This window comes from Centropristis striata, chromosome 21 (genome assembly GCF_030273125.1).
Source record: "Centropristis striata isolate RG_2023a ecotype Rhode Island chromosome 21, C.striata_1.0, whole genome shotgun sequence".
Lineage (NCBI taxonomy): Eukaryota > Metazoa > Chordata > Actinopteri > Perciformes > Serranidae > Centropristis > Centropristis striata.
The window spans coordinates 15,826,737-15,840,466 of NC_081537.1; the positions used below are offsets into that span (position 1 = coordinate 15,826,737).

The 13,730-nt window shown below is 39.2% G+C and overlaps 1 protein-coding gene across 2 annotated transcripts in view; it reads right to left on the reverse strand.

Annotated features, from left to right (window-relative positions):
• Positions 1-7,824: 7,824 nt before the first annotated feature.
• Positions 7,825-13,730, reverse strand: part of LOC131960012 (SH3 and cysteine-rich domain-containing protein 2-like) — a 30,798-nt gene continuing 24,892 nt past the window's right edge. For both annotated transcript variants that reach the window (XM_059325221.1, XM_059325222.1), the window contains exons 7-11: positions 12,620-12,675; positions 12,361-12,449; positions 10,950-11,001; positions 8,681-8,818; positions 7,825-8,448 (exon numbers count right to left, since the gene is read on the reverse strand). In XM_059325221.1, the coding sequence (XP_059181204.1) occupies positions 8,350-8,448; positions 8,681-8,818; positions 10,950-11,001; positions 12,361-12,449; positions 12,620-12,675 (434 nt within the window). In that variant the 3' untranslated portion in view covers positions 7,825-8,349. The remainder of the gene's footprint in view (positions 8,449-8,680; positions 8,819-10,949; positions 11,002-12,360; positions 12,450-12,619; positions 12,676-13,730) is intronic.

Genomic DNA, 13,730 nt, shown 5'->3' on the forward strand with positions numbered 1-13,730 from the left:
ACAGTATTAGTTCATCACTAGCACTTATTGCTGCACTAACGTCTCTTATCGCACTATACCTTGGTTGTTTCCCTTTGCTGTAAGTCGCTTTGGATAAAAACATCTGCTAAATTACTAAATGTAAATGAATAGTTAATGTCAATAGCTGCGGATGTAGAAGAGGACAGTGGACAAGCAGCCATGCCCCCCTGAACTAAGTGTGATCACTCAATCACTCAGTCACCTACATACCCGTGTGTAGCGGCTGACCTTAGCCTTTAGCCAATAAATTGGTTCAGGACCTTAAAAGTTGGTTCCAAGCTGGAACCAAAAAACAGCAGGTTTTCCTTGAAAATGTATATATTTTATTCTAGAGTGGTGGAATGTAACTAAATACATTTACTCAAGTACCTTACTTTTACTTGAGTTTTTCCAATTCATGCAACTTTATACTCCTACTCCACTACATTTTGCGGCAAATATTTTACTTTTTACTCCACTACATTTAGCTGACAGCTTTTGCTACTTTTCAGGTCAATATGTAACAGTGTAAGTGTAACTTTAAGTGCATTTTGATGCTGAAACTTTCATACTTTCATTGAAGTAAGTTTTGAATGCAGGACTTTTACTTGTAGTGGAGTAATTTTACAGTGTGCTAAGAGATCTGAATACTTCTTCCACCACAACAGAACAAAATCTTGCAGGTATCAATGCTATCTGCCATCTTGCTACTGCTGTTTACTTATATTGTGCATTGAGCTACACCCCCAGTTGAGGACACAGCCTTGATTACAGTGGTTCGGCTCAAAACTTATGAATACATGGGCCGGCTGATTTGATAGTACCAAGGTTCCAAAACCGTTTTTGTACCAGGCTGTAAATATGTTTATTCCTGCTTTCAAGTCAAGCATTTTAACATGGGAGGTCTATGAGGACTGACTCTCTTTTGGAGCCAGCCTCAAGTGGCCATTTGTGGAACATTACCTTCATTATTTTCATTTGTCAGCCCCGGAGGTTTCCGCTTGGCGGGGAGTGGCAGTCTAACTCTATAAACACTGGATATGAACTCGGTATTCACATAATCTGTTTCACTGACAGAACTGCATTTACAGAGATATTACAGTGTGTTTTACATAAACTGGAGCAAGATGCTCACATTTCAAGCCTTGTATAGATTTGTGTGTAATATCCTCTCATGTACACTGAATTAAACAGACAGTAAGAAGAAGTGAGGGATAGGAGATTATTTTTATTTGCCTGTGTTTGAGGTCTGTAAGGTGTTTTTTCTTCACGTCTGCTAAGCACCAGACAGCTTTATTTCCCTGTGACAGTGTTTTCCTCATCCTCCTGCCTGCCTATATAATCAAGTGCTATTTTGAGCAGCGGATTTTCTTCCAGAAATTTGCATTGTTGCTGTATTCCTGCTCCTCGTTAACGCCCTTGCGCTGCAATCGTCACCCCTGCTGCGAGTTTGTCCAGCAGCTGCTGCTCAGCTTTCAAAAAAAGATGCAAAGAAGTGAGTGTGAGCCTTGTAGGACAGGAGACGACTGTGCAACAAATCTCACATTTAATGAGCCATTTTACTTCATTTTCTGAAGCGGGCATGATACGCTCAGGACCAGCCTCTTTGATACTCTCGGTTAGGATTTGTTGCCCCAAACTAAACACTTCAGTGTCTTGTCATAATGTTGATGGATGTAGCGTGAAAGAGGAGTGAAAATGATTTGCTACGGGAGAGACAGACACGCGGCCTTACATTCTCTGCTCGTTGTTGTCGTTTGAGGCACAGAAAGAGAATTTCAGAGAAGGATTTCAACCTCCGCTGCTCAATGTCATGAAAGAGAGAGAGAGAGAGAGATAGAGAGAGCTCAGTGGTACAGTAAGTGGAGAGCAATATGCCATCTTGGGCACCAAAGTCAGCAATTTTATGAAATGTAAGAGTAGCTTGATGTACTGCCAGTTGCACACATTTCTGTCTCTCTCTCTGCAGAGATGAAAATCACATTTGATCCAATTTGATAACAGAACTGGGTCATGATTTGAGAAATGTTCCTCACACCACAGCAGGGACACACACACAACACACACACACACACACACACACACACACACACACACACACACACTCTCCCTGTGCCAGCTTAGTCTATGGCCTGCCAGCAGATCCTCCGTTGCCAATTAATTTTATTGGGAGTTAATCATATTATTTATGGTCATTAAGAACAAGAAGTCCTCTCAGGCTCTGCACTGTCAAGGCACATGAAAGATCTCAGAGCGCTTCTGTGGCCACGAAGGGAGACATTTTCTATTTGGATTCAGCAGCTTATGAATCGAGGTGTGAAATTACACATTGAATATGAGGTTAAAGTGCAGACTTTCAGCTTTAAATTAGTGCTTTTTTGTACATAGTAGGCAAAAGTGGGCAGAGCATTTAATCTGTTTTTTTTTATAGTGTTTTAGCCGAACTAGCAGCTCTGTTGTTGTCAGTGTCAGTCTGTCACTTTGATCCAGACTCGGATATCTCAAGAACTTGCATGGATTTCCATGAAACTTGGCTCAGACATCTATTTCCACATCAGGCTGAATTTTATCAACTTTGGCAATCACTTGACTTTTTATCTGACACCAGCAGCAGGTCAAAATTATGCCCAGTACATTGGTTATTACCAAAAATCCTGCAAAACTAATAGCATTCCCATAAATTGCTGCAGGAATAAGGACTAAAAGCCAGAAAATAGCTCGCAGTTTTGTGCTTCTGGTTTCTTTGTCTTGATGTCACAAGGTTTTTTAAATGGGTTTTTGGTTAGCTGACTGAAATAAGGTCTGTGGTTAACACAAGCTTAAAAGACTTCAATTTTTTTTTCTGTAGCACGAAATACGTCAGTAAATTCAATCTTGGATTTGAAGCTTTTTATGAGTGTCTTAAAAAAGGGTGGTTAAAAACATGTGGCCAAATGAGATAGCAGAGGTTGTCTCGAATGTTAAACATCCAGAGTGAATGTGAGCCCTTTAATACTGATGATAGAATGTATGCTTAAAAAATCATAAAAGTGGTATTTGTTTGAAGATTATCTTGATGAACAAAACTTGTGTGATTAACTTTTGTCCCCTAAAGACCTTATTTTCTGCAATAATCTAGAATCTTGTGGAAAAATCGTGTTGGCAACCAAGGTGAGGCTAATTTCAAGTTGGCCTGCAAAAATATGTCATTTCAGCAGCAGTACAACCTTACAGAGCAGCTATAGACCATTAGTATTGTTTAATATATGTTTAGTGTATGGCTTTAATGTAATCTGATTGTGGCATTGGTCATTTGTCAGTTTCTCTGTGAGAGGTAATTTTCTTTAAAAAAAAAAAAAAAGTGTCCTTCCCCATGAGGTCACCATTAAGGTTCATGTCCTCAGCAAACTGATTACGCTCAGTGAAATATGACACCCAATCTTCCCGTCATTTATCACATCAACTCATGAAGAAGTGAGCCTGACAGCGTTACAAATTAATGCCAGGGTCAACGTCTTCGTGTCAATCACGGCCAGGCCAGAGCAGTTTGACCACATGAAGGATGGACAGTCTTGATTGAGGTAAAAAGAAAAAAAAAGTGTGGAAGTAGTGAAGGACAGAGATGAACAGCTGAGCCTCCAGTCTCCCAGTATGTATCAACAACAGTCATTTAAGCCATATATGTTTTATACAGTGGTGGAAAGTACATTAACTCTTCCGTATTTTGCACATAGTGACTTTAATTAATGTAGTAATCTGGAGGACTTTCATATAAATACATGTCTGTTAGGTCTTTATCATCAAATGAGGGAACACAAAAGTATTTTTTGCCTATGGTCGACTAATGGTGAAAGTCCTTGCATTTACACTATCATGAACTGGATATATGTGGCAACATTCACACAAGAAATCCCTAGTTAGTGACCAGTTGTTTTCATCATCCAGCACCAATTTTTTTTTAAATTACATCTTAGACAATGTCCCAACCAAACGAACAAGGAGACAACTTCTTTTGCAATCAAGGTTGCAAGTTAACTTTTGAATGCATGACTTTTACTTTACTTATTGTGGGTATTTTTTGTAGAGGAATTGCTACTTTCATGGATTAAAGTAAAAAAAAAAAATATTCTGACTAAAATTTTTTTCACACTACAGCCAAGTCACATGCAGTGTGTGAAACATGTTCCAGGTGACTTGACACCTGCTTAATAAATACTAATGCATAAGAATTCAGCACCAAATGCAGCCATCATATTTAAATACTCAACCAATACTGTTTTACAGGAGGATTTTAAACAGCTGTTCTATTATTTCTTTTTTTATCTTTCAATTCTTTTTTTTTTTTGCTTGCTTGTCTTGTCTTTACTCTCTAAAATATTCATCTACATAACTTTTCGTAACATGTTTTTATTTTCCTTTTTATTTCAAGTAAGCCTTTTATACATTCTAACTGCTGAGAGGACGAGCCGCGGGGGCTGTCGGCTCTTAAGAAGAGTAAGAACGAGTCGAAGGGGCACAGTCCTCTTGCAGCAGTCTCTCCCAGCTGCAGTCACAGAGCCAGAGGGGATGTTAACCCCTTAACCTCCAGTCTGCAAATTGCCAATAGGCTTACAGTTAGCTCTGTAGCAGTACAGTGAGTATGTGCTGCTGCTGCTGCAGGAGGTGTTCACTTAGCAATCTCTGTTTGTTTACAACAAGCACCGGACACTGTGCACAGTTAGCGATGTCGGTTAATTCACGATCACTATGTTTATGATCAGCGGAGACACTATGCAGAATTAGCCATGCTGCTTTGTTTATGATCAGCGGCGGACGTTGTGCACAGTTAGCGACAGCAGCCACAGTTGCATCTCCAGTGTTTAATCCGTTGCGTATGTGAACAAGGATCACCGTCGAAACTTTTGCTAAGCATTAAGCTACGATGAAAAACCATACGTCACTACTGGAGTTTTGTAAATCCCTCTGAGTGGAGTGAGTAGTGGAGACACGTTGAGTGAGCGGACATTGGAGAGGGCGTGGCCTGAGACTTTCCCAACGGCCACTCTTTCCCCTAAAGGAAACATGGCTATTGATCTCATAAGTGGCCTCTGTGAACTCAAAATTACGGAAATCCGTCGTAGCGACGGAGAACTTTAATCAATGTACTTTTACTTAAGTAAGTCACAGTAAATTATCTGAATACCACCATTGGCTTTTGAGAAATTCCAGCATTTGTGAGGTAAAATTTAAGAATAACCCTTAATAGGGCACTCATTGAAATACTTGCAAATTCCAACCCTAGAGAATATTGGAGGATATTACATACTGCCAGAATGTGTCTGACTGTGGAATGTGTAAAAAACATATGGATTTGGGGGAGGGGGGTAATATTTTGAGAAAAATTTACAAGATTAAAGTGGCAAATCTACAAGAAAAAAGTTGCTTTTTCAGATTTGCCCTTGGCCCTAATATGCTGTCAGTCAAGTTCTCCTCGTACAAGTCATTGAAGAATAACACGACTGTTTCTTGCAGATTTCTTTTTCTAAATTTTTCATTTTTACATTGGAGGTCAAGGTCAATAAAGTTATTATATTATTATCATACTGATTGGTCAGATGTCATGGTGTCACTGTCTGTGACGTAGCCTGATCTTTGCTGATTAGCTGGAAGAAATCCATGTGGTTCTACGACCAAACAGAGAAACATGGGGACCCCATTTTGATATCCACTGAAGTTCTTTGCTCGATAAAGGGATAGGTCCATTGTCTTCATCTGAGTGACTCTTTCATCTCTGGCAAAAAAAAACAAAAACCTTTAATTCACTCTTAAAATATTTGCAGACAATAGAACTGCCGGTCACAGCCCCAAATCCTTATTTCACTCTGCTCAGCCTTTTTGAAAGATAGACACAAATCACACAACTGAGTATGAAAAGAATGAATTATTTCTCAAATAAAAAGAGCACAGTTTGACAGTTCATCTGACTTTATTGAGAGATGTGAGAAACAAAGGGCAGCTAGCCATGCAGAGAACTAGCCTGGTAGTGTGCATTAAGATGAGGAAGGTAATTCACCTGGGTTATACTGATCCTGAGCCAATCCTGGTTCTAGCCAGTGAAGGTAATGTTTAGGATTAGCGTGGTGCAGACTGATCCAAGATGGACACTTTGTAAAAGCTGCAGTTCAAATTCAAATCTTTGCAAAAGCACAGGTATATAGTACACGGACATGTGTGTGTGTGGCTATGCTGGAAATAAGCTGAGTACAAAATAAAGTGAGTGACTAGAACTGTTGTGCATAGTATTTGAAAAGATTTGTGCTGACAGGGCTAGATGTTAATTGAGCAAAGAGATGCATACATTGTTTAGTGGGACAATAAATAATGATCTCCTGTAATTTATAACTGTGAGGTTAATGCCCTTAGTTGGCACCTGGATAGCTGCAAACCTTCTTGGTCAGAGCGCTATTCAGAGCCAATATTTACAGTATCTTTATAAGGCTATTTACAAATACTGTCATATCTTTATTTACAGTTATTGCCGCAACAAAGGCAGTTTGTCACTGCCTTATGGTTTATAATGACAGAGCAATAAATCAAACGGTGTGCGGTGATCTTTTTTGCCTTGTATCACCTTAAACAACAGCAACAATAACAGTCCCTCAGAGTTACTTTAAAGTTATCACGTGTGCTGGGAGAAACATTAGCCATTCATCAAAAATTCAGCACATTTTAGCAGCTGAAGTTCGGAACATGACCTTCTGAGAGGCTGAACATTTTAAAACCACTTTTTAAACAAATAACACTGAGTTTGGTTTTTCATCCATCATCCTGAATTTCTTCGCTCTGCTCTTCCATGCAACAAAAGCTTCAGAAAGTCGAGACGGCACACCACCCTCACGCTGTAGTACACAACCGGATATGACAGCGAATATTACACACAAACACAAGTAAACAATGCCAACAATATAATGACACGAAGCAGATACTAGTGGTTGCTTTTAGAGTTACATGGGACAGAGTGAAGTACAGAAACCTGTGTGTAGAGAGTGTCTTTGAAGGGCGTTCTGAGGCAAAAAAAAAGCTCCCTAAGGTGCACGCAAAGCATTTGTCACATCGGAGCTGTGAAGAGCACAAATGTACAGTTATCTAATCACTGGAGAGAAGTCTGAAATACACAAAATCCCAGTGTATGTGTGTTGTGACTTTCATTTGACCAAGATCATGGTCCATAGAGCTTTTTAAGAGTAAAATTTTAGCACTTTTAAGGTACCTACACCAAAAATGCCTTTGTAATCACATCTAAATTGTTACTGTAAATGCATGTGAAAAATTAAGTTTAAAGAATTCCTTTATACAAACAGCAATCAATGTATATTGCCACTGTTTATTGAACCAGCTGTTCATATGGAATTGATATTAAATTGTATGTTTTGATTATTTAATGCTTGCTACTTTCCAGTAGACAACAAAAAAATAACAATGTGATTGTTTAATTTTAAATATTTAAAGATTTTTGGTTTTCATGAGGGATTGTGTCGATTAAACACCGGATTATGTTGAAAATTAAATATTATTTAGGGATTTTATTTGAATTTGAGCATGTCCCTAAACTCGAGAAACAGGACTGTTAAAATCAAGCACTTTGTACGATCCCTGCAGGATGTATCAGAAGACTCTGTTTTTTAGATTTTTTACAGACACAATGTAATACCTGAATCATTGGAGCAGGAGTAAAACATATGCATGTCATGAATCCATATTACAACAGCAGATGTTCTGAGCTGCAGTCTGCACATACAAAACTGGATTGCCATGGTTTATACGAACTCTACTAAACTAAATCTGTTAAAGGGTTTGAAACAACCACTACAACAAACAGCTACAATCTTTCACAATCTTTTATGTCTTGTTTTTCTCCACACAAACAGTGAAATGAAGACTCACAAGGCTTAGACATGCCTTGACATCATAGTAAAGTAGTCCTCTCGCGTTTTTTCAGCAGACAGATGACCAAAGGAAATGGCTAGTGAGGTAGCCAGACGTCCTGCACACTATCCTCTTCAAACATGATGCTACATTTTTGTTGTGAGTGTGTATAAAACCACACAAAGTAAAAGTTGTGCTACAAGAAAAGTAGCTCTAAAGAACTCTGAAGGAGAACCCTCCACACACACACACACACCTCCTTTAAGTCTTAAAAGCTTCTGCAGTGAAAAGCAAAGCTGTGGGTCGTCGTCCACTCAAGCTGCTAATTCACTGCCACTTTTTGTTGGAGGGGTGGAGGTGGGTGGTTGGTTGGCGGCCAGTGAGGTGTCGGGTAAACACTCCTGAGTATTCCTCCGTCATCGTGAACTTCTTTATCAAACTGAGGGTCAAGGAGAAGTGCTGCCATCATATTTCTAGCAGATACTTCACAGGGACCAAGCCTCTCTTCTTCCCGCTGCTCAGCCGGAGGAAACCGTCAGTCTCCTCGTTCTTCCCTACACAGATCTGCAGAGGGAGGGAGGGGAGAGAGGAGTACAGAGCAGGAGGAGGAGCAAGTGACATTCAGTATAGTGAGAGAGCTTGTGGACTGAGGCGAAAAAAGTGAGCCGCATTGGAAGCCATAACATGCTGTCCTCTGTAATCTCAGCAGTTTTCTGCATAAATTTGCATACATTTAAAAATGTATCCAGTGTGTATATGAGTGTGTGTGCGAGTGAGAGGAAAAATGTGTGTTCACCTGGGCCTCTTTCACAGTCATCTGGCCTTTGTCTCGGTTGCCGTGGAAACCATCGGTGACCTTCCACACGCGCTCGCCAGGGCGGACCCGCTGCACAAAGTTGGCCGGGAACAAGCCCACCTTGTCTCTGCTTTTCCCCTGGTAAACACACGCAAACACACACACACACACACACACAATTACAGTTATAAATAGATATTTTCTGTTCTGTTTTTTCTAAAATTCCTAAAGGGGCATTTCACCCCAAAACCAATAATACTTACTCCTCTTACCTGTAGTTCTATTTATAAATCTAGATTGTTTTGGTGAGTTGCAGTGTGTTGGATATATTAGCCGTAAAGTTGTCAGCTTGACAAAAAAACATTTGAAAAGCTGCAACAGCAAATCTCCAACACTTGGCAACTCGCATCAAATCAATCTAGAATAATAAACAGCACTATAGCTAAAAGAGAAAATATGTATTTTTGATTTTATGGTGAACTGCCCCTTTAATTGCTTGTATCAAAACAAAATGATGATGCTGACGACTCTTGTAAATAAGCTGCAACTTGCTGCCTTGTTGACAAAAAGGAACTACCTTGTTTCAATCATCGTCTCAACACAAACAGCAAAGCCAACACCGGCAGCTCCCACTACAGTCCTTGACAGTCCTTGGCTGAGCACACACAATTAGATTCTTTGTTTTCTCATTTCTGTTTACTTGGCCAGATGCCTAGATAATGCATCACATTTATATCACAGTAATACATTGGACTTTAAATAAACCACCACAATTAGCGGGAAAATAGAAATAAAAGAATGTTTTTGTTCCCTAATTAGCAACGTCAGTACTAGACCAAAAAGCATCTGCATTAGTGGAGGCCTAATCCCCTCCTATTCTCTTCAGAGACTCTGGCACACAGGCGTGCAAAGCCCCTGGGTGCCAAGTAAGCTATTTTGCTCCTGTCCAGATGTTGGTTCCTCCACATTAGGCAGAGGCGTGTTTACACTAAAACGGCAGGAGGGGGGTTAAAGTGTCAGTTTTCTGCAATGGAATGAGTGTGCATGGATTGAAATTGCTCCCAGGACTTCATACTTTACCTTTTTATATGCTTATATACCGTTTTACAACTGTTCACACCTGTGTGTGTGGTTATGCATGTATAGATTTTTTATCCCCACCTATATTCTTAGTATGCATTTACTACATTTCTGTTTCAGCTCTGTATTAATATATTTATACTTATCATTATGCAGATAACATTATATTACGTTGTATATTAAGTTATATGTTACATTCAGTTTATTTATTGCAATTAGGCTCTAATTGATATTTCTTTATTTTACACAACCCTGATATGCCAAAAAAGCTAGGATGCTGTGTAAAACATAAATAAAAACAGAATGCATTCAATGTATATTTACAAAAAAAAGTTTATCAGTTTAAACATAAAATATACAGTCTTTGTACAGTTTTGTAAAGTTTGTGCAACTTTTTTAAAATCTGGGTTGTATTTTATGATCATTTTGTTTAGATTCACATTTTGTTTTTACTTGTGTGATGTTCTTTTTTCTTTTTTAACACATATTTTATCAGAATTATGAGAGGGATCTTAAGGCTGAATCCTAAGATTTTCATTGCCAACTGCTTCCCTGTAATTGTTGTCCATATGATAAAGAACTTGAACTACAATAAAACACAAAACTAAAGTTTTATGAACTTCTACTTCAGCAATACATAAATTATATATGTATAAATGTATTTTGATTTAAATATTGTACTACATTTAAATCCCACCCACTACAGTTTAAGAAGAAAGTTTTAAATCATTGAGGTAACTAAGTATGTTTTAAAGTACACTGCTCGTTCCACCACTAATGTAAGCTATATAAATATGGTTCGCTCTGCTGCCATATTAATAAAGTGGATGTGTCTGTACTTTCCCTGGTGTTTCCATTATGTAAAGACCTGTGTGTCCTTGGGCAGGTGAAGGTTAAGATCTTCAGCTGCCTCATTAAACACTGACTGCAATCTGTCTTCTTCCTCTTCTCCTCTTCATAACTAGCTCTGCTCCCACCCACCTGCTGTCCTTCAAGCACATCCAGCAGCTCTTTAGTCTTTCTGTCTCTGACAGCTCCGCTTTGAATGGAAGAACTCCAACTGATTGTCTAACTGAAGTCCATGTGTGTGTTACTGCAGTTTCTATTCAAAGGCAAACTGAGGATTTCTAATGACGACATTCTATCCAAGTTAGTGAATCTGAATAGAAATATTTCATTCACAGCCCACCTTCCACCAGTCCTCGTTGGAGTCATCCGTGACTTGAACTCTGTCACCCGGCCTTGAGGAAAAACAAACGACAAATGAGAAGACTTCGATTTTTTATACGTTTGCAACACATTTAAACCAAATTTGAGAGTACACAAGCTGTTAAACCCTCTGAACCTGTATGTTTTCATTGGCAAATTACAGTTTATCGTAGAAAGAAAGTTGTAAAATTATTAATTGTCATTATCAATCAAAATTTGTACTTTCCGACATTCCTTGAACGCATCATCGGTTACAAATGTTTACATTAGAAAAAGCAACCAAAACAAAGCTTAAAATTGTGATATTTCTGTCCAAATCATTTTGTTCTACACCTCATTTAAAATGTTGCCAAAAATTAACTGTTTGGAATAACTACATACTGTTAAAAGCATTAAATTTGGATCTTATCAGCGGCACTGTTAACCCATGGTTTATTTTGCTGAGATAAACAGTCAAGTGACAAATATTCACTGAAAATAAGTCTACACAGAGCAGAGAGGAGAGAACAGGAGAGGAGACCCTAGGGAAGACCCAGAACACGGTGGAGGGATTATATCTCTCGCCTGCCCTGGGAACGCCTCGGGGCCCCCTTAGGAGGAGCTGGACATTATGGCTGGGGAGAGGGACGTCTGGAATGCCCTGCTTAACCTGCTGCCCCTGCGACCCGGCCCCGGATAAGCAGAGGAAAATGGATGGATGTAACAGAGAAATTCAACTTGTTTTTACTTTTTGTGATTTATATCCGTGTTATCCTGCAAAAAAAGACATATTTGAGTTGTTCCCACTTCTAGCCGTGAATGTGCTGATTCCATAAAGGTGCAGTACTTATATATTGCAGTGAAACACGAGGCCAAAGTGAATACAATGTAGAAAAAACGCCCTGAAACGGTTTGGGGTTCAGAGGGTAAGAACATTTCTTAGGAAAATAATCAATAGTAATAAGTTGTTGGTTTTTTTTAAGAAATGCATTTAAATTTGACTTATTTTCATGTTTTATGTATTGTGCCGTGAATGTCAACATGTCACATTAAGAAACTGGACTGCTCCGTCCATGTGACAAAACGCCTCGTGTGCTGTCTTCTTGCACAGACGCATCCTCCAGATTAGTGGTGGGTGTCATACCACACTGAGCAGTTTCCTGCACCTTCTAACATACAAAGACTCATTTTTTTTTTTTATGTTACACACTAAGCGCAGCTGTTTGTCCTTCCCAGCCTCCCAGCACGCTCTCCCCTCCCAATCCAAACCCTGCAACCCCCCTTCGATCATCCTGCTGAGGAGGCAGATGGTGTGTGAATGTCAGTAGATTTTGGCCAGGTACACCCGTCCTCTTTCATCTGATTACTCTCATGCACACAATCAGTACAGGATGCAAAGAAATGTGACTCACTGTAGCTCCAAGTCGTTCTTCTCCTGAGGCAGGAACTTGTAGAGAGCCACATAGGTGTGGATGGAGTGGACCTCTACTTTCTTAGGAGTCTGATGGAAAGAAGAGTATCAAAAGAAATAGAGAGAGAGAGAGAGAGAAAGAAGATTGTTATCTGTATGGCCAAGTCTGAAACTGAAGGATGGAGAGTTAGAAGGGGGCTGACAGTGTGTTTTCACCAAGAAAAATAGGCTGAAATAAGAGAGGAGTGCTGACTACACACCTTCAGGCTGACCCTGTCTTCTGAATCAGCCTTCTCACTTTCAGGAGGGGTGAGCACTGGAGAGACAGAGGAAAAAAGAAAAGGAAATACAATATGTGAAAGAAGGGTTGTGAGTGAAAGCAAAGGAAGAGGGAAAGAGTGTGTGTGCAAGTCAAGATAAAGAAAGAAAGAAAAAAGGAGGGATACACAGAGAGGTCTTGTCACTTTGCGGCAAACAGAAGGAAGGTAGAAGTCAAGGTCATTTACTGCAAAGTGGCAGCAGTACAAACAGAGATGATCCCCTCTCCTGGGACTAAAGACAGAGAGGTTAAAGTACGGTGGAGAGAACACACACGCACAGACACACCACCTCTAGGGCGAACTGTATCTCATGCTTATGTCGTTCTTTGACTTTCTGACATTTAACCACTAAAAATGTCATTTTGTTCTTCGTAGACTACAGATATGGTAAATGAAATGTATCCTTACGAAAGGTTTGCTGCACATGTACACATTAAATCACGTTTAATCCTTTAAAGGAAACACATAAATTGAACACTACTGATGATGAACCATTTGTTTGGGAGACCAATGCATTGTTTTTGTCGGTGTAAATTTCATTTTTTCCCAATCAAATCTAATCTCTAATCTAAGGATTTCAGAGATTTTTAGCTCTGATACAGTGCCATTTTTAGGGAGTCATTCCACAATTTGTTTCTGAAAATGAACAGATCCCTACCGCTGTATCCATCTCTATGATAAATCTGAAGCCACAGTCAGCAGGCGGTTAGCTTAGCTTACACATACCCTGGGAACAGGGGGAAACCACTAACCTTCCAACTCTAAAAATCACCAATTAACACTTTATATCTTGCTTGTTTAATTATTGTTGTAGAATCTGTACAAATGGGATATATAGAGTGTTAATTAAGGTAAACTTTAGGTTGATTTTGTAACCTTTGGCCAGCTGTATCCTGTTTGAAGTCGAAATGAAATGGAGAAAAACAACCCTTTTAAAAAACCTTTTGGATCACATCTTGATCATATTGTGCATCTATGGTACAATATATGCAAAAAAAAAGTCCAATAAAAATGCTAAGGATTTGATGGAAATCCTTGTCGTAACTGTATA